This window comes from Opisthorchis viverrini (genome assembly GCF_000715545.1).
Source record: "Opisthorchis viverrini unplaced genomic scaffold opera_v5_65, whole genome shotgun sequence".
Taxonomy (NCBI): domain Eukaryota; kingdom Metazoa; phylum Platyhelminthes; class Trematoda; order Opisthorchiida; family Opisthorchiidae; genus Opisthorchis; species Opisthorchis viverrini.
In genome coordinates this window covers 1,055,542-1,077,608 of record NW_008751721.1, presented here as the reverse complement: position 1 = coordinate 1,077,608, position 22,067 = coordinate 1,055,542, and the positions used below count along the sequence as shown (strand labels likewise).

At 41.3% G+C, this 22,067-nt stretch overlaps 2 protein-coding genes across 2 annotated transcripts in view; one reads left to right on the top strand and one right to left on the bottom strand.

Moving 5' to 3' along the window:
* The window catches only part of T265_04134 (hypothetical protein), a gene marked incomplete at both ends in the record, with an annotated part of 43,000 nt that overhangs the window by 8,906 nt on the left and 12,027 nt on the right, over positions 1-22,067 (bottom strand). The window lies entirely within an intron of this gene.
* Positions 5,338-16,497, top strand: T265_04133 (hypothetical protein; the record flags this gene model as incomplete). Its single annotated transcript, XM_009168791.1, has 4 exons — positions 5,338-5,536; positions 7,345-7,481; positions 15,708-15,906; positions 16,187-16,497. The coding sequence occupies 4 exons, from the start codon at positions 5,374-5,376 to the stop codon at positions 16,495-16,497; spliced, it is 810 nt and encodes a 269-aa protein (XP_009167055.1).

Here is a 22,067-nt window from a genome sequence, read left to right as displayed (position 1 = left end):
ATCAGTTGATGAGAATAGTTGAAGGAGGATTCTATCTTCTTACAGTACCATGGCACCTAATATTTCTGGCTTAGTGCGTAACATTGAAGTTAGAACTTGGAAACTGGAGCGGCCAGCAATGAACTCTGTACGGACGGCCTTCGGGGACTTCAGTAAGACTCCTGGCTGCAGTAAAGTCTTGCAAGAAATACCTACACCTCAGTTATCTTTTTCAGACTGTTTTCTAATGAGATGACTCAATTTTCCTCATATTAGAGCTTTGATCTAGCAGCATGATTCAAACATGTGTCCTTTTAATCTTTTCATCAGATCAAAACGTAGTACGGGAGAAATCAGCCAGTAAGTGTGTCGCTTGACCTCGTTTGCATTTCGCTATCAGTTTGTTAACTGATATTGATCAATTGTGGGGACGGTATTTGCTAACTCACGGTCACCTAGCTACTCAAAATTTTATCAGTAGCGTGCGGCCAACTCGAAAAAACCTACACTGCATGAGGTAACATTCAGGGTCACTGCCCAGATAAAAAGCCCTCCGAAGTGAAAAGTAGAAAACGCCACCTCTCGTCAAACAAAAGTTATTACGTAGAAAGAGAGCACCAATTAAATCGAACATGGTTTTCAGTCAACCTAAATTCGGAGGTATAACCGGGGGATATATTTTACCTTTTATAATCTTTTAGCATGGGAATTCTCGCAAAATCTTTACTAACACGTCTATTAGAAAAACACTGGTGGTTCTGTCCGCAACCTTAAACGAGCAACGAATCGGGACGACGAACAAATAAGGTTCCAAATTTCACCTGGATAAAGCAGAAAAACCTTTCAATGCTATACGTAGATGCGGTGAGGTAGCACATCCTATAAACCTTGGGAGTCCCAATACTTGCCAGGTTAATCCGTGAATATCGAAAACTGCTCCAACTGTTAGAAACCTAACTTGCTTCCTCCAAACCGATAATTTTTAAGGTGATGCAGCGACATGACGTCATGTAACCAACCGGAAGAAGACATATTTTGAGTCATTACCTTCATAAAGCTTTTGACTACACCTTTAATCTTTCCCGCGCCACTGTTTCCGACCAAGGATAGAGGTATTCTCCCGCCATGCGTCGACTCGTTTTAACGACATTCCCGTTTCATGCCATTCTTTTGCTTGCACAGACAATTTCTACGACAAATTATTGATTAAAGATTTTACAGATCGCGAGGGAAATTGAAGTAGTTTTTTCCATAATGTATCGATATACCATTGGTTTCTTGCCAGTTGTCATTTCCAGACATAATTGGCGAATTCATTTCTGAGATCCAAAATTTCATCCATTGACATGACAGCTCTGAACTGACTAAAGTATATGATTTCAGATTTCTTCATCAGATAGGGCTTCATTTAGTAAAGTCAAATAAACCTGCTTATTGAGGTCTCTTTGTCAACAGGACTCCCAGTATCTGCTCAGCTCTGGATATACCAAACAGCGTAAATTGGCAGTTGATAAAATGAGACACCCGAAGGAACAATCGGCATTAATAGATGTTTTGATTCCGGTCTTTAAATAGAGGAAACCTATTTTGGAAGGGTAAGAAGCACTTAAATGATTTAGAGGGCCATTAGTCCTGAGACATATCGAGTGGTCGCCTCTTGGCTGGTACTTTTGGTGACGGCTTCTCGCTTCATTTACAAAATGGCATCTCAAGTGAATATTACTAAATCCTTCCACACAAACATTGATAAATTATATGTCCCAGACGCTCCTATAAACGCCTGAAACAGGTCCAACATTGATAGTTCATGAGGCATCATGAATGTGATTAGCGAAATTTGTGGAAACAACGATCAAAACCAGTTTGGGCGGAAAGATGAAAGCCTAGAAGTTATTAGTTTGGATAACTTTACTGACAAGCATCAAAGAAATGTGTATTTTATTCGCTTATTCATTCTACACATTATATTTCCCAATTTTTCGTTGCACAGAAAGTTCCAAGCGTATCATATCTCAGACATCAGGGGAAATAGACTTCACAGGGACTGCGGTAAATGCTGCGGAAGACGCCCAATGGACTTTAAAGCCCATAGATGGGAAGAGAATCATCCTTCATGTTGAATCGTTTTCAGTGAGTACCATCGAATTTTGTGACCTCCCCGTGATTTTATCAGTCGGGATTTGCGTCACCTTGATTATGTCTAGTGTGCTCCATGTTATTCTAACCTAGGTTAAGTTTGAAAGGTAGCAGGTTGGTAAGGTGTCAAAAAAATATTCAACGATTTTTAACTGTGTGTACCATTAACAATTCAGCTAATTTACTGCTTCCAATCATGCGTTACTTGGCGCCGGTTTGAGTTGTGAAACTGAGTATTAAAATTATAGAACTGCTTCGAGCATATATGACTTTTTCAGGTGCTTCTCGTTTGCGCGAGTAGATAGAGTCGGCACTAATACACTAAATGTCTAATTTTGCCACGTGCATCACCGTTCTCAAGAATCCCGGCTCGACATCCCCGTTTCGATCCTTAAAAGTGTTAACAAGTGTTAAAATGATCATGCACTATGACAAGCAAACATGTCACTGTAAGCGGTTTCATCCACAACAAAGAACTAGTCCCGGTACTCGGGCTCTTCGCTGTAGGTTTGGACATGACAAAATGTCAGAGTATATGAGCTGCAAAGAATACTATTTTCAAACACAAACGATTCTCTCAAGATAATCCATATGAGAGACGCCACCGTTTCCTGGTGTCGTTTCTCTATCTCATTTATGTCAATATATTCCAATTTTCTGGCTAGCTGGTTCAGGCTTCGAAATTTTATCTTCATCCGTGTACGTGTGGCATCAGTGTATCAGTGATATCCTCCGAAGAGACAAGATATCACTGTGTTGTGACAACTTCAGCGGGTAGATGAAGCCTTTGGATTTCCGGAGGCATACTTTCCATAAACGACAGAGTAACTTTAGGGGGCAGTGCGAAAACCATAAAAAATATCGCCATTCAGTGATGTGATTTTCTTCGAGTGTGGACGATGTTTGCCAGACGGTATTTTGATTTTGTTTTTGCTACAACAGAACAAACCAATCCTCTTGCTCATTTTATTCCGCGAAAATACAAGAATTTAGGTGGCAATTACTTGAAGCAACCATCTACAAAGGGGTTCATTCTGATCCATCTACTGTGTGCCACTGTAATTTGAAAGCAACCACGTTCTGCTTCCACTCTCTCTCTCAAACAGGAAAGAACGATCCTTTTGATTAAGCACTCTTCCTCTTAGTCATTCATCTCATTCTGATGAAAACAAAAACAAGACAAGAGAGGTAATTATGCAAAAAGAGGTTTTCATACCGTCGACTCTCGAAGAGTTTTCAGCAACCTTGTGAGTAGTTACCTTTATCAAAGGATTCTTATACCTGTTCAAAACCTACAGCCAAGATCTGTTCTGGATGTTTCAGGATGACGTTTTTTCCAAATTTTAGTCACCGCCATTAGACAGGATCATCCTAGGTTATTTCTTCCATCACGGCGGTGACAAGATTCACAGAGAACTACCATGATCGATGTGCCTCGGGCAAAGGTCGTTTGGTCAAACTACAGCAGGAATTCATTCATCAAGCTGCATGCACCTTTGTCACTGTGGTTTTAATATGATATGTGTGAAAGTATTCACGAGCTATAGCCGATGCTTCCAATCTCAAGCCCTATTATCGCAGTTGATCTCCGCTTCTAGCTCAGATCAGGCAAGAGCAACTTACGTACAGCAGTGTGTGAAGTCGTTCCGTCAGTAAGACTATTCTGTGCATCGTGAGATCAATCATGGCCTTGACATACTCTGTCCTCGGTTAATGCGTCTTAACTGGTATATTACGTGTCTGTGCCATCCACCAGTAGAAAGGAGTCTTTTTTAATAGACGTTGTATTAATAACTGCTTGTGTTCTCCGGCAGTTACCCTTAATGTGCGTTTTCTGCACAGTATTGGTGCGAACTAGGGAGGAAAATAGGTAACATATGCCAAGTTTCAATTAGTATTGATAAGTAAACAGCTGGTTCATTGGTCAGCAAACTGTACACGGGTTCGGTTAAATTGAAATCCCTCCAAATGTGACAAATTCCGCTTACCAAGGAAACCCATCACGAACGGAATGAACCTTAACTTAGTGTGACGGTTTGCACACATCAGTGACCCACTGAGCTGTACTGGGGGAATTCCCGCGGCACTCACAGTCTCTCATACCAGATTGGTCGATGTTTATAGTTCTGACGAAAACAGTCTCCTGATCCTCCATGTTGGGCTTGGAACATGTGGCGACTGGTTCCGTAAAGATGGTATTACATTTGAATTTACCGCCAAACACCGCCGCATTGCGGCTAGGCTTTTGAGCTAAAGACTAGTTGAGGACTCATATCGTCCTCCTGTCTAGGTGTGGGCGCCCCGACAGTACATCAGCTCACTTACAGGTATGACAATTACAACTAACAATACTCTCATGCCACATCGTTACTGCAGTGAAGCATTAGTGCTGAACATTGATGTCATGCTTTCGATAAAGATGATGATGCTGATGAACCAGGCAAACCTACCATGAGTTAAGTAACCGCTAGCAAACCATTACGTGTCAGTAAACTACTTCAGGCATTTTATTTAAGATCATCTACGAGAATCTTACGTGGACCTAATCCTAACAACTGTACACATGGCCAGGAATATTGCGATTTATTTCGAATAACTGGAGTGCCTACGCTTACCAAACTTACGTACATAGTCCACAACTCTAAGGTATGATCCCGAGAACACGATAGCATGTTTTTCCGACAAGATTGGGAGGGTGTGTACATTATTTATGGTGGGTGCCTTTCGTACGTAATGATCAGATTTGGCTAGAAACACCTAAGCAAAATAATATTCCCGAAACAATGCAGTTTAGTGTGTTGTTATCAGAGTATTTTGCGCTATGTTTTTTCACCCAGGTTGTTTCAGTTTTATTGATCTTCCGTCCCCTTAAGACCTACCTTGTATGGCATTTTGATGTCTCTGCAAACTTGACCGGAAAGTCTCAGGCTGTGTATAGAATATCTCGGCTTGGATGGACCAGTTTGTTGTCTGAAAGTGAGAAATTCCCCAAACTCTGTAACACATTTACGCTCACGTATTCAATAGTAGTGTAGCTTTACTCGTTCATCCTAACTGGAGCAATATGTATATCTGTGTGTTCTCCAGAAAGCATTGGTGAAGACACACACTTTGAGCAACTTGTCTTCAAACTTTCATGCTATGTGACAAATAAAATTACGCATACATCCACCAATCCAAAAATCAAAGCGATAATCTTTTTTGATTTCTGATTAAAAATAGCTTGGAAATTCCCAGACTGATTGCAAAGAAAATTACATGAAAATATATGATGGAGAAGCCGCTGATGCAAACCTACTAGGGACCTATTGTGGGGAAATGACGATTGTTCCTATTGTTTCATCAGGACCACAACTGTTCATTCACTTGCATCGGGCGGATCCCATTAGCACTGACCAACTGAAAGCTCGCTACACATCAAGTAAGTCTCACTCTCGACTAATACAAAGCTATGAATGGTGAAACAATGGGCCTACACTGAAGTCCATTGACGTAGCAAACAAAACGCCCTACGACCGTTTCGACTGTCTTTTGTGCTTGCCAATTTTCTACAAATATTCTGGTAAAGAGGATCTTTCCAACAAGACAATCATATGCCTGATGTTGGTTTTATAAAATCGCTTAGGTCGTGGATTGGATGAAGAGGACAAAATTATCACATCCGACGCTGGAAGGACGAGCTACTCTAATTTTCCCGATTAACTTATTTGAGCGTCACTAACATCCTAAATGCGTTGTCAGAATGTGATGAAGTTTCCTGAATCTCATTTATTGGCATAGGTTATAAAATTTTCGACTCCCGCGCGTCGTTTCAGTGGGTATTGTGACCCAAACGAGCCCATGAGAGGGAGGGGGGTTTGGCATCGCTGACACAAATATCACTTGCATTGTAATCGCAAAATCCAACGCACCTAATACGTGTGTAACTGTGGGTTTCGAAAACCTACAGCATTTGGTTTCTACATGTGTGTAAAGATTAAGTTTCGACATCCATCCATATTAGGCAGGCGTATTCATTTTTCTGTGTGTGGCAGTTCGTATGTGCCATTCAATTTAATAATGTTCCGGAATTCTGAACTAATCGACGTGTTTTAATGGACGGCCTCAAACCAGAAGCACTTTCGCTCTAATGAAAACTGAAATAACGAATAACCATTCCCATTAATATCCGTGCTAGTTGGACACAAAGCTCCAAAAGTCGCTAACAGCTTTACTAAACGCGTTGCCGAAATTATCGTTATAATTAGGAACCTTAAAAACCACATTTACAGCACTCTTTTGGTTTCCCAACACCTATACTGGTGTGACAACGTATACTACTGATGAAGCATGCAAGTAGTATTGTCAGATGCCTGGTGCTGCGCCCCCACTTCTGACGAATGGTGTTCATTCATTGTTGTTCACTATTCAGAGGGATGCTTGAGAGTGTTCAATTCGAAAAACGATGCGCAGGTAGATGCTTATTTTCGTGTCTACTGGATTCTGATCGCCTAGTTCGTGCTTGCTATTAAACAACATCACAGTGTAGGGTGCACCTTTTTTCATCGGTACTTGATTTGTTGTTCAACTAAGTGTGGTACTTCATCCGGTGTAGCAACCTTAATCATCATTTCAAAGAAGGGAAAATGCCCGGCAGCTGCATTCAGCTGCAATGTCCCATGTGAACATTTGTGATGAAGCCAAGGGTCTAGGTGGAGGAACATGACTCTAACTGGTCAATATTGGGGCCAGTCGGAGCACAGTTTTTTCTGGTTTGCAGCCAATTAGCCCATCCATCCATTCGACGTGGTTTTCGGTCTTTCTAATGGACCCACCTTCGGACAGCAATCATATCCACTGTGTGAGGATGGGTTCAAGTGAACAGCCTGTGGACTCATCCTGTCCAAGGTTGTTTCCTGGACCAGATAGATGGGCTTTGAAGACCTCCAAAAGCCTGCAACGCGAAATCGCAATCATAGACTTCTTTATCGTTTACTTATGAGAGTTGCATGCTCCAGTATGAGTATGTTACATTAAGAGTCACGATTTTCTCATTACCGAGACAATCCTCAACAGACTGTGTAATTATACAATAGCGATCCATTTTTTACCACCGCAATTTAGAATCCAACTGTTAATGACAGGAGTATGTGCTTCACGCATTAGTTTCTGAGATATTTTTAAGCAGCTCAGGATACATTCCCTTCCGTCAAACTAACACCCGTACACCATGATATTCTTTGTTTCCAGCAAACTGCATTGAAGTTATTAAAACACCGTCTGGTCTGATAAAATTCAGCAAGCAAGGAACACCGGAATTCGACTGTATATGGAAACTGGATATGCCGAACATTGCGTCAATTGACTTACGGTTGCAACATATGATGGTAAGCTCCGGTGTTGCGTTGCATTACTATCTCCTTGCGTTAAACATTTTGAGGACTATGGACTAGTTCCCCGATCACAATGGCTTATTTGTATTAGGAATAACAGATAGAACCCGTGTGTAAAGTATTCTGAGGCAAGGAATAACATTTTATCAGATTCGGTGAATTTTCGATCCAACGTGTTGCTGAATCTTGAGTGAATAAGCCACAACTTTCGTAGTTTTGTGTATTCATTTTTGGTGCGCAGTTGTGCTGCCGGATTATTGTGTATAGGTGCCCCAGACGCCAAACTAGTAGAAGAACCACAAAACCAGGGGGCTCATTCCAAAGAGATATTTTTATGCATCAACCCAGAACAAATAACGGTGGAAGCCATTAAGAGGGTGGATTATCCTTATCTTGCTCCTGTCTTTCAGATCCATCGTGTTTCATTTGTTGTATACTGTGTTTTTCAAGGGTGCTTATCGTCCAGATTAAGTCAAGCCTATCAAACAAGGACTGTGTGACGCGATGAAGAGCCCATAGTTAACTACTTTGAAGTGAGCTCAACGTTGCGTACCTTGACAATCTAGGTCAAGCAACCCTTGAGAATTGAATCAGTAGACTCCACTTCTCACTCGTTTCGAGAGAAATTTCGACTGTTATGTAACTAAAGTTCCGAAAAATCCGTCCATGTCGTAAACGCATACTGAGGTTTGCCTTCTCTACGACCATCGTGTGATCGAAATGGCAAACGGTTTCAACGCCTTGATTATTGCAAACCTGCAGAATATCAGTGTGAATAAGACAGCCAAATCAAGGTACGATGTGGATCTAATAAGAATTTGTAGTAGAATTCCACTATTAGTTCTGAAGTAATGTGAAAGAGAAGGAAAGCGAGCACAATTGTTTGAACATCTGAACCGAAGTAGATCCGGGTGCGGCAGAAGTCGTGATACATAATAAGAGAATTTATACAATAACCTAGCGCGCATTGTCACAGATGATGCAGTTGACCTAATGCCTACAGGGAACCGCTACCGGTTGCATATTAAGCTTGAGTAAAGCGAGTCAAATGTTTTTGGACTAGGATAAGCGGGTAAAGCTCGAAAGGGGAATTCCCTGACAGGAATAGGACACTGGATTTCCTCCTGAGGCTCAACCCACATTTCGCATGATATTAGGAAACTCACAAGATGGAAAAGGGAACGCCTGGGTGTATAGGGGCATCATGGTCAAGATTAGCAACTTTAGCAAACCGATCTCGTCTATAAACACAACTTTGAATAAACGGAATAAATGGATAAATATTGCACTATCGGTTAAGTAACCCTGCTTCAGTCCTGACGTTATTTTTATGGATAGTACGAATCGAAAAGAAAACAGAACATCAGCGACGCCTTGCCGCGTGACCTATTCCGAAAGTCTAGCACGCGAACGGAGCGTGCTAGCATTACTGTACGAGGACTTACAAGAAGTGGTCAAAATCCCCACATGTTAGGGAAAGTACCAATTTAGTGGCTTAAACAGGACAATCACACCAAAGCAGGACTATCTGAGAAACTTAATTTCTACAAAATCCAAAACTACCCACAAGTACCCAGAGATGAAACCCGTACAGGATAGCTACGTTGCAGTGTATCTGTGACATTTTATTTGATCGCGTTGGATGGCGCCTACCTTAACGAACAGTGGCATAATCTGAGCCTGTGTAACACCGAACGGGGCGAACGGGGACATCGTCCACATTGTAAGTTATCTGAATGGTTAACTCTTTCTGCCGCTCTCCCAGCCGTTTTTAAGCGACAAATCAAATGACATCCATATTTTTTAAATACAGCACCTACTATTCCAGTCGCAGAACATTTGAATGGAGCTAACTGATGTAAACGTAATCTTACCATTTATTCATGGCAAAATGACTAAACGGCTAACGTGAATCGGGACCTCATACAGGTCTACTAGTGCTTTGGTTTAACCAGTGAGTAGTGTTCACAAAATTCCAGATCCCGATAGCATGCGATTGGAGAATCGCGCTTAGAGTTACTTCATATTTCAGTCAGCTGAATCACCGACCTTGAATGCAATCAATAAATCCAGAGGAATATGTATCCACACTTGTCTTCTATAGAACACGTTGGATACAGAAGCGCTTACATAGAAAGTGGACTGCTTGACATTAATTCGTACAAACGCATGAATAGTCGCCAAATGGCGAGTCTCAAAGCCTAGAAGAACCAAAGTAGGATTAACGATAAACGCCGTCATCTTGATCTGCCAGTGACCTATCACGCACCGAAATGACAGATTATTGTCATCTCAAAATCTAAGTACTGGTAAATCAACGATGACTGGTTCCTTCTCAGCTCCAGATTTACATGGTTCCGTATCGAACTTACTGGTCTATTCAAGATTTGTATTAGTGTCGGGTTTATGCCTAATTGTGTTATCGTGACCTGCAAGTTAATCCATAGGAAGGACAGGAAAGAAGATGTTGTCAGGTAGGAAATAGGATGACAGATTCACATTTCGAAAATAATTTACACAGTTCTGTTTGATCCACTAAAACTGGTATTTTGCGGCCGGTCGGTAGTGACAAGCACAGTTGTCTCGATCACGTGGACTGTTTGCCTCAGCTTAAATCCGTCATCGCCGCACATATTCACTGAGTGCGGTGAACCGGATTGAGGAGAAAAGAAACAATAAGAGATGTTGTCAGTAGGAAATAGGATGACAGATTCACATTTCGAAAATAATTTACACAGTTCTGTTTGATCCACTAAAACTGGTATTTTGCGGCCGGTCGGTAGTGACAAGCACAGTTGTCTCGATCACGTGGACTGTTTGCCTCAGCTTAAATCCGTCATCGCCGCACATATTCACTGAGTGCGGTGAACCGGATTGAGGAGAAAAGAAACAATAAGACAAGGAGTTACGCTACAACCATCTGATTCAAACCCAATTTGCGAAATCTCCCGACTTCTTCCGCCATATGATAAAAAGTTGAGAATATTGACTTCACGTAACTTCCTGTTAGTTTGCTAATATACATGGACGTGTGATGCAACTCGATTGGCCGAGCAGACATTCGAACAGTGGAACCGACTGGTTTGTGATCTGAGTTTACCAAACAAAAGTTTTACCTGAACAAGATTAATCGGTTTTCCGTTTGATGATACTTATGACCGACAGCTGAAAAGCGAGCAAGCCGGATGCTTGGATAGTTTCCTTGAAGTGTACGATGGCACGAGTGGTACTGCCAGAATGCTTCGGAAAGCGTGTGGCCCTATTATTCTCCCGTCAATACGGTCAACTGGACCACATATGACCCTTTATGTCCACGTGAATCAGGTTTATCCGTATCACGAATTTGAAGCGACCTACGAATCAAGTGAGTGGTTTTATTGCACTTTAACGAGTATACTCAAAAACTCTCAGTGAACGATTGTGACCGCCGTACAGGCCTCCACGTCAGCACTACTCAAGTCGTTCTCTCCTCGTTTTTTGTCCCTCTACCTCATTCTACCACAATTTTCTTTACCTTTGATATCTAAAATAGCTTTCAACTTGTTCCACTTTGTTGCAACAGAAATAAAAAGGCGAAAATAGCAAATTCGCCCCCAGAATTTCAGTTTGGTTCATCTTCTGAGCTTTTTGGGGAGTTCCCATTTACGGTAATGAGTTATTCGAAATCGATGCCCTGTGAAATTTTGTAAGCAGATAATTAAAGCGTGCAAAAGTACCACAAAAATTTTATACTGACATGTAATCGTATCTAACCTGAAAGGGAATGCGTCTGAAATCACCCGATAACTGATCGCTGTTTTCTCTAATACTCTCCTGTGCTACTGGAAACACTAAGGATGATATTACATATGACGTAGTCCTCGGTATCGGGACACTGCGACAGGCTTCCATTGAAAGACTGCCTTACCCCGACAAGTTATGCATAAAGAAGAGCTGCCCTGGACTGTGGGGCTTTTTCTTGAAAAAGCTTTCAATGCATATGTATTGTACCCATTCTCCCCTATTGATAAGCGAAACTATTAAAAAACATTCTTACTGATTTCTGTGTCTGGATTTTGCTAACAGGGTATAACACCCAGGTTTTATGGAAAATCATCGATTTTGGATGACTTTTGTTAACTTCCTAGTTGAAATATCATCCTGAAAATGTAATAAAGCTATCCGAAAAAAAACCCAGCATCAATGTACAAATGTTTTATTCCTACCAGTGGTTCTCAGTGCCATTAACGATGTGGTTCGCTTGACGTGATCTGCTTTTGGATGGTCTCCGAATAGTGCCCCCGCAGTGGGACATCTCTTCCCCTAGGAGGTTCAGTGATACTTTGTGGTTAGTGGACTTGTGCGATTTCATTTGATTTTTCCCAAGCAAGACGAGGCAGGACGCTCAGAAACGCCAAGTGTTATATACTACGTTATGATAACCGCCTAGTTTAGTTGAGTCTACTGGGTTTATAAGATTGTGATCTCACAGTTGATGATAAAACTCAATCTGTGATGCGATGTGGATAAATAAAGCAATCTATGATGGTCAAGTTGGCTTCCATCAGGCAGATTAACCCTAAAACTAGTGTTTGGTGACCGCAGCTATTTCCTCTTTGCAAATAGGAAAACATTTTGTCCGCATACTGGTATTTTACTTGAATAAAATGTCTTACCCATGGGTTTCCTTATGGACGGTTCATGGCGTTTCACATCCCAGCTAATGCGCAGTTTGAAACAATAATGAACTTGCTAGTCTTTTTGCTCATCTGGCACCACCGCGATTTAGTAGCCCTTGCTATTTAAACACCGGTCATTAGCCATTTTATGTGTACCAGTAAGATTTGTCGTAATGAACTTCTCTTCAGATAGTGTGCTGTCATCATGCAAATTCCATATCGTTCATCTGTATTTCTTGAAGGCTGCAAAGCGATAATTTGTACGCTGATAGGTCTATGCAACATAAAGCAAATTTTTTTATCTAGTCCCAGAATTCACAATGAAATATACTCAGCTTTCAGTAACATCACCCTTTTACACTGATCAGATTTAACTTACACGTTACTATCAAGAAACTAATGAAGCATGCATATAATTTCATTACAGTGGAAGACTGCCACAAATATCACGCGCCAAGTGGTTTGATAGAATGGCGTGCAAGTTCCGGTTCCTCAGTAGAATGTGTCTGGGTGATTAAACCGAGAAATAAGAAGCCGATCTTCTTGCGCTTCTCCCGGTTCAATGTAAGTCAAAATACATAGAGAACCAGTGGGGTATGCGGTTGCAAGATTGTGGCCAAACATTTGCGCAACGTTGGTAAACAAAATATACAATTTGGGTTCTTGACCTCACTTCGGTCTACGTTCGCAAAATGGTAACCGTCTTGCAGCGCGTTAGAACTCTATCGTGGAACGTGACCTATTCCCTAATGAGATCGAATTTAACTTCGCAAGCTAATCTCAAGTTGGTGCAAAGCTAGCGAAAAATCAAAGATTATTCACTACACATTTATGTATACCTGCCCCCTCAAACCAGTTATTTGCACAACTGAAATGTGGTCTAATCTCAACTTCCACTGCCGCTATTCTCATGTTTCTTTGTGTTCGGTTTGATGAAAATCAGAAAACGCCATAGTAGTTAACTTAATTTTCGTCGATTTTGGTTTGCTAACACCAATGAATTTTGATAAGTTTGGTGCGTCATTTTGTGATGCCAGAACAGCGTTGCTGGTTGCTTTCTGAAACATTCTTGTACAAATTTAACGGATAGCTCAGACGAAGCCTTGGCTATATCTGTAGTATGGTATACTAGTGGTATGGTAGTATAGTAGTCAAAAGTGGCTTTTTGCGTGGAACCGCTTGAATACTTATCAACGCCACTTTGTAAGTAGATGACAGAAAGTATTTAAACTGCTATCTGGCTCCTTTAACTTCCGTTTGAATTAAGAGGTCACATTTTCAGGCAGTTAGAAGATACTCTTTTCCGTGAATTTGTCGTGCTTGCCCTGAAGTTTTAGAAGGACAACAAGAGATGAAAATTCACTTCTACCGCTCCAGTTAAATCCAGAAGGATTTCTAAATCGCGACTCATTTACTGTAAATAATAAGTAGTTTAAATCACCCTAATAAAAACATCCGGTGGTGCAAAATGGAATCATACGGTAAATCTATTCGTCCTTCCAGCATATCCCAGCACTTTGCCCTACAGATGCATATTTTCCTCATTTTTTCAACAACTTATAGGTTTTACACATGAAACCCGCTTGTCGTTCGAAAACACCGCAGTAAATGCGAAGCGGATCGGTACACGTTTTTGCCCTCCATCTGACCTAAAGTAGACAGATATCGAATTTATTTAAAAGAGCTTCTGTGAGCCACAACGAGTGGCCGCATATTTATGGTGCGGAAAGTCATCGGAGATATTCGAAATTCCTGGAGCATTTTACAACACAACTTGGCAAGTGGCCTGCATCACTCACGCGTATAGTCCCCTTTCTTGATTTGGTGAATTAGGGAACTGCGGGTTCATGCACTCTAGATGGACTCACTCGCCTCTTAGGTAGCCCCATACAGGCTTGAAACCCAATGGACAGCTATTTTGACTTCTGTTGTGGGGTTTGCGTGATGTGCATTGTTCATATTCCCGTCCATTTCGTTCGAGTAGTCGTTCTCCTGTCCTGGAGCAATTATTCAGGTCAGTCCACGGCAAATGGTGGGAATTATTATACTCGAGTTTCGCCCATCAGCAGTTCATATCCAATCGCCGTTGGACGAGCTTGTTAGCACTACCCCAACACTGTTCGTCTAAACAGGCGAACGTGTTCACGTGGCCACGTATGTGATCAAGTATTTTCCGGTAGCGCGAAACCGGTACTGGGAGTTGTGACTACCAATCCGAATCTTGCTACACTGCAAATAACGATCCCCTAGCTTCTGAAGAAACTCGTTTGGATTAGAATTAAATCTGACTCCACGCCTTCGGGAAGTTCACATTCTTTCGGTAGGTAGCTGGTCGTGAACTTTGCGTTTTTATTCGAAGACAGGAGAGAATTCTGCACCAGACTGTCCGATCAAATTATTATCACTAGCTAGCAGATGACAATAATGGATCTGAAAATTTCAGTAGCAAATTTGAAGTAAACAAAACCAACCCACATTTTGGCGCCTTTGTACTGTCGCTAATTACACTAATAAGGTTTAGTAATTAGCCCGCATCCAAAATCAACAAGATTAAACTAGAAAAGCTCATAATTGATGTAACGGTGAGTTAAACAACACCCTAGTTGACGTTATAGGGAGCTGGATTTGTAAATTCTGAAATATGAGCTCATACACACATACTGTAACCGAACAACACTCCTTGGACGGAATCTCTTTCCCGGTAAACGACAGGATAGAGCGTGAAGACTTCTTTCCTTTTTCTGTATTCAGCTTGCCTAAGAACATAGAGTTCGTAATCATCATTGATTGCTTGGGATTTATCTATTATCAATGATAATACACTTACGTTAGATAAATTTCGCGGTAGTTCAGGGTGATTTGAGAATTTGTGGTGAATATTTCGTGCTGCAAGTGGAGTCGATCTATGCAGTGCTCCTTGGCTTCACAGCACAGATCGGCTTCACTTGTGGGACGAACTACCCAGTAGAGGACAGCGAGTTTTATAGGTGTATTCGTTTAAATAGGATCACTGAAAGGATTTAGAGAAGATTCTACTGATAAGACTAGGAGTTTTTGGAATTTATATTCTGTTTGCATGCTAACCAGCTTTCTATTAATTTTTTATGTTAAACTTCTCTTATTTTTTCCGCCAGCCACGCAATCACAAGGCATATCGTTTCGTCTCGAACTGGTTCTTTTTTCCAGTTTGCACGTTCAAATCTGGCGTACAACTATGTTACCTACACACAAATACTTGTAGGAGTTTTGATGTTGTATGATTAGAAGTTCGCCTGAAGAATAAGCTTGACTTATAACTTTGTGACGATATGTGTCTACACCGCCTCCGTGCGATTGTATCCATAGTATTCCTCGCAGCCAAGCTCCCTCAGGAAGAGGTAATTTCTTTGACGAGGTCTCAATATTGCTTCCTTCGACACCGACTTCATTTGTTGTTCTTGGAAGCGAAATCCGTCTTGAAGGAAGGGTGAGAAAGGCATCTTCTTGTAGTCTTTTCTTCTAAGACCGGTCGCAAGCTGAAACACTATGATTAATTAAAGTTCCACCTTTGTTGGACTTTCAGTTGGGCGGCCGAGCTACACAATGCACGAAGAACACGTTGAAAGTATTCAATGGATTTCGCAAGACTTGCTGTTTTGTGGGCGATTATTGTGGGCACCACGATGAGTTGGTGTTTCTCTCTTCCCGACCACGGATGGATTTGGAGTTGATAAGCGAGGAGCTTCGTTCTGGCGATGAGTTCAGGGCAACGTACGAGGCGCGTAAGTGCGCGAGAGGCTTGCCACGGTTTTTGGACATTCATTATATACAACCCAAAGTGTTTTCTAGTTATTGATCCAATAACAGAAATCTGGTTCGATAGATGCTTAATAAAGTTGATTGATGCTCACACATTGCAAAGATGTCTAACTGTCCTACGGAAGCACCTAGAAATACACTCATTTGCAAATCAACTTGGTTTTCACGAGAGACTCGATTGAACCTCTCGTTTATGATATTCTACAACCGAATGTGATACACACAGGCTGCCTTATGTTTTAGTTGGCAAAATATTCGAGATATCACCGTATATTTTCATGAGGGAAACTACTCACAAGATTTCTGAAAACTCTTCGACAGCCCACGATCCGTTTCGCCCTTCTTGGGGCTCATCAGGTGGGCGCAGTCCCCGAGTTTCCGTAAACCTTATGTTCTACTTGAACCCAAATTGTACTATTTTTGAGAACCACACTCATTTGCAAATCAATTTGGTTTTTACGAGAGACTCAACTGAATCTCTCGTTTATGATATTCTGCAACTGAATGTGCTGCATGAGCCCCAAGAGGGGCGAAACCGGTCTTCGAAAAGATAGTGACCAATCATGCCAGAGACTCTGACGAATTCAGGATAAGGAAGAGTTTGGAAGAGTGTGTGAATGGCCGAAACATGAAATCTGCACTAATGGTACAAGCGAGAACTCGGCTCTGATCGATATGATCAGTGCACAATATGGGATATGCAACCAAGGTGATCAGAGATCAGAAACCAGGGCATGCAACGCAAGAGGGATAAATGCGAAAAAAGCTAACTTAGGAGGATAAAAATAATGTGGAAAGGTGACCAAAAAGTGTGCTAAATTTTCTCCAGGTAAGCACACCCTTAAACCATCTGTCAAGTTGAAGTATCGACTACATCCTAAACACGAATTCAGTGACTTGAGTCATGCTTCTTACACCATGTTCACATCTCTTTATGATAGAGAAAAAGATTACAATTTGAAGCGGGCTAAAAAGGAGTAAATTTCTAACAGTTTAAAAATTTACCGAGAATGGCGGCGCATTCTGGGCAGGTTTACGCCAGTCCTGGGAGTAACGCGGCTTTTTGGTATGGTGAATCGATCAACCCGTTAAACGGCCTTTACATGAAACATTTGGATAACGCATCCCTGGTGAATTAATTCAGAGGTAAACTGAACTTAAGGATCACAAGAATAACAAACGTAAATAAAATGAGAATTCGGTAAATTCATCCAAATTTGGAGTGGACTTTCCTTGAAAGACAAAGATTCGAGGATTTAAACCTGATTGGGAGGAAGACTGCTTTTACGACGCTTACAAGCAAATACAAAATAACTACTTCCTTAGGGGTGCTTTGCAGGTTCGTATATCGATCAATAACTAGTTGTTTTAGTAAGGTCTGTTTGTGCTGACTGTAGAGTTATTATCTCCGTGTTGAGAATCATCAGCAGTGCGCATCCCACGAAACGAAACTCAGAGTATGGAACAGGTGACCTTCTGGTCGATGGCTAGACAATTAAGCTTTTGACTTCATGTGGCTGAACAGCAGTGAGGTTAGCTATCATTTGCACAGGATACAGCTCCACTCATTCTCTAATTACAGAAACCACGTTATGGCGTCAAGTATTGACTAGTTCCCCGAGTGAGGACTTCTAAGGTGAAAGTCCAGTTCGTTGTGTAAATTATTCTTCCTTCCAAACTACTTATTAACTGGTGGTAGTTTAGGGAGATTAAGAAATGTTCAATTCAGGTTTCGTCCTGTGAGCGAATCAGATCTACGCTAAAAAGCCGAGTAGTGCTGTTTACATTAGTTTTTACATTTAGGGGCTCAATTATGAGTGCTTTTCTCAGTGCGATGATTTTAGCTGTCAGTGATGATTGTGCTTTTTGTATCCTCTAGTCGAATGTCAGTTCACGTTAACCAACAGAAGTGGTACATTCACTGCTCCACCAGAAGGATTCCACCTACAGGCTTATTTGAATTGCCTGTGGAGAATCCAAAAGAAGCAAAACCAGCGGATTGATTTGAACTTCATCAGGCTTTACGTAAGCCAAATTGTCTTTTGTATCCGATGTAAAGCTTGCATTTGTTCTGTCGACGCCTAAATGCTGTTTGTGTGGTCATTAGTTCGAAGTCGATGGACCGAGATGTTTAATTAAAAATGAGGCTTTTATCTAAGGAACAAGTTAATCGAGGACGCCCTTGATTAGAATTAACTACCAAAAGTTGCAACAGAGAAATACTGTCGGCTCAGGTGTTTTTAGTTATCGGTTTGCTGATTTTGATCGCGTAGCTGTTAGTCTGCAAGCTAATGTTGGCATCTGTACTGCTTTCATTACGTCACTACTTGAGGTGTAGTGTCTCCGTCAGTGAGAAGGTACTTCCTTTCTTCTTTGTTGCGTTTGTACATATTTTTAAGATATCAAGCGCCTGCTTATTTTGAGTTTATCTAGAATGTATTCGGATTAGTCCGAAGGGCTATCTGGCGTACCTCGCATATGAAAGTCCTCTGTTTCTCTTCATCCATTTGCGACTTATGCTTCGCACCAGTCTGTCTTGTTGCCGTATGGTTACTTTCTAGCAGACCGTAAGCCACCGCAAATTGCAAGTGAACCAATAAGTATAAGAAAATGATGAACAAAAGAAATGACATTTGGTGGACCAATGAATCACAACAAAACAGAGAATGCCAATCGGTCCATCTTAATTCGAGCCCTTATATCATCATTGACAGAAAAACCTGATTAGACCACTACTGTCTCACCACCATACTAACTTCAAAGGCATTTAAACCTAATCAGGAAGAGAGTAGACTGTCGACATCTCAAATGACCAGTCGCGTCAGAAAGATGGGTGCTGCAAGAATCGTTGGGCGACCAATGCCTTTTCGCAAATGGAATGCCTAACAATCAATCCCGTACTTTGTTGCCGAAGTCCCCCTGCTCTCCACGAAGCGAAAACTATCGAATCTTTGATTCTTGCCGCTAATTTTTTTGGACTTAGCCTAGAGTGTCAGAGCAGGAGTAGGTAGCCAGTGACCGAATAAGGTCAACATCAGGCAGTCCCCGTGGAAGAACATACTGCAAAAGGCGTGACCTATAGTAAAGACTTCTATTTCCATACTGAGACCCCGTTATCAATCTGGAGCACAACTTAGAGGATTGCTTTATCATTTATGATTGATGTTTTAATGGAATGTGTTAAATACTGCTGGACTATGTCAAGATACACCTTGGAGACGATTTGATCTCGTGGAAAACCATCAGCAGAGCACGTTTCACTTACTGAAAAACCTGCTAATACACCAGTATTTGGCTGCGGATGCTGATCAGTCATGTGAAGCAGTCCTCCGAATCATAGCGCCACACTGCAGTTAGATAGGCGATCTTGTACTGAGAGACTCGTTGAGATACTATCACTACTCGTACAGAAAGCCACGTTTTCCGCAAGCCACTGATCTAGGCACAGGATGAACTCGTTCCGGAAGCGAGACGTACCACGGCAAAATCACCTAGGATGACATTGGCGATACAACACTTTCACCAAAACGAATATATTTCGATGGCTGTGATTATTTATTCTAAACCAAATTCATCTCCCTTTATTGTTATATATTTCTGCATCCATACAGCTTGACTGTAATGAGGGATCCGTGGTGATCTACGCAGGATCGGTGGGTCAAGTGAGACAACTTGCCAGTTACTGTGGATGGCTGCGAAATAAATCGGTAACATTGTGGAACACCGATTTGACTGTGTACTTGCGAACAACTGGACAAACTCCTCAGTTTATCTTTGAGGCCGAATACACGATTGGTGCGTCTAATTGCAATTTCCCAGAACTGTATTTGGATTGCACAAACCCCTTCATTTTTCACAGATTATGATTTACGCATGAAACTGCTAGTAAGCTGAACAAAACAATGTTGAAAATGAAAATTGTAAGGCTCCAATTGGTGAAAAACATGAATTCAGAACAGTGATAGCGAATTAATATCTGTTTCACCAAGCTTTTCGGAACACATGAAAAATGAAGGCATTTAGCGGCGTCATTCCGGTTGCAAGCATTTTTATTAAGAAGACTAGTTAAGAGCAATCAAGAGGTTACTAGAAGAATCAATTTCATCGATTCTTCCAGCAAATTCCTTGGGAAATCTTCTGTTCAGTGCAACAATGGTCATCTATTGATGGAGAGACTAAAACTGCCAATCATTATTTCTGACGTTGTAGTTGATGTCCAGATTTTGTCTAACTTTGATGACTGACTTGCTTGATTGGTCTGAAATTTTCTGATTTCGAGAGAGTTATTATTGTCTCAAAGATTTCAGGAAGGCTTCGTTTTATTTATGGCAACCGCACCGGTGATTTCGAGCTATATAAGTTATGCTCAGAAGCAACGATCGCTATTTTCGATAAAATAGTGATGATAAGACCTGGATGTCAGTGTTCCGTGCCAAAACACAAGAAAACATGGTCAACTCCTGATACGTTTGCACATCTCATCTCGCAGCGTTGCATACCACTACAGTAACCACAGTATTCATTTTTTTTTAACCATAACTCGTAATATGCTTACGGATCATCAACTCGGAATGCATGCGCTACCCATTTCCACGAACGGATTTGCCTGGGTGAACAGCTTTCCAGCTATCTCATCCGCACCACCAAACCATACATTAGCACGTTCTGTTGTGTCCTGGAGTAAACGAAACACTGGGTAGCCCGAAGCAGCATAATCCAATTTCCGTTGATTATGTGGGCTGAGACGAACAAAATAGCAGGCCGCATCGGGTTACGGAACAAATGTTGCGTTATGGACCAGCGTTACCGGAAAATCGTTCTCCATCCAATTTCATTCATCAACCTTGAAAATTTGTAATGAATGCAACGCAAGAATGTGGGAATATCGGCTATCAAATAGCCATCAGGCCCATGCCTCGATTGTTGCGTATACTTGAGTATTCACCAATGTGAAGTACCTGCTTTCTTGCAGAGTTTACACTGCCCGAACCTGACGAGATAATGTTTTTTTTATTTTACCAGTTCACTAGAGCATTTTACATGCGTCAATTTGCATATTGTCAGTGCTGTACTGCCGCTTCATATTTAACCATTTACATAGTCCTTCAGTTGGAAAATTTGGAACTTTCATTGATTAAGTTTTGTTCATTTTTGCTCAAATTCATTACTAAAAATTTGCTTGTTTGGACGACAGAGCCAAAGTACATGTAGCATGGATATGTTTTGAAAATCTGAGTTCACAAACCTCAGTGTCTACACCCGATGTGCGAGTGAATGGACCCATTTGTGTTGACTGCCAGGCTGACAGGAACAGGTTGTAGGAGGCTACGCAAAGAATGCTGTGGTAAAGAACAGCAGAATCGCCCTCCAAGGCGTTTCACTCATCCAAAACTTAAACTTCCATATAACTTACAAAATAGAATTTTAGCACCCTACCTTGTAACTGTTTGAATGTGAGTTATTCGGCTACCAAACAACTCATTTTAATGCTCTTTTTTGTTATGCACTACTCATAAGGTTGCTAAAAAGTCCTCGACAGCCCACGACCGGTTTTGTCCTGCTTGGGGCTCGTCAGGTGGGCGCAGTCCTCGAGTTTCCGTACAACCTTATGTTTTACTTGAGTAGTGCATCACAAAAATATATATGTATCGCGATATCTCGAATATCGTAGCGAATGAAACATGAGGCGGTCTGGTGAAGCACGTTCGGTTGCCTGGGAATATCAAAACCGAGAGATTCAGCTGGGTTTCAGATGAGTCTCTCGAAAAACCCAATTAGTTTCCAACTGAGTATATATTCGCCCTTTTTGTTGTTTTTCGTTTACATTGCAGTGGATGTTTCAGAGCCTGAATCTGGTAAGTAGTTATACACTGCCTGAGGTGAGCACGGATATTGTAGACGCATCAAGTAGCATATTCTCAATCGTTTAAAACCATTCTATATATATATATATATATATATATATATATATATATATATGATTCAAATGATCCCGCATTTGAAAAATGAGTGACTCGTTGATTAACATACGTTTACCTTCACTTACAAAAATTGGCAATACTACCCGCGTGTACATTTGTATCACCGTTAATGAAACTCCGATTTCGCTACTAAATGTACGCGT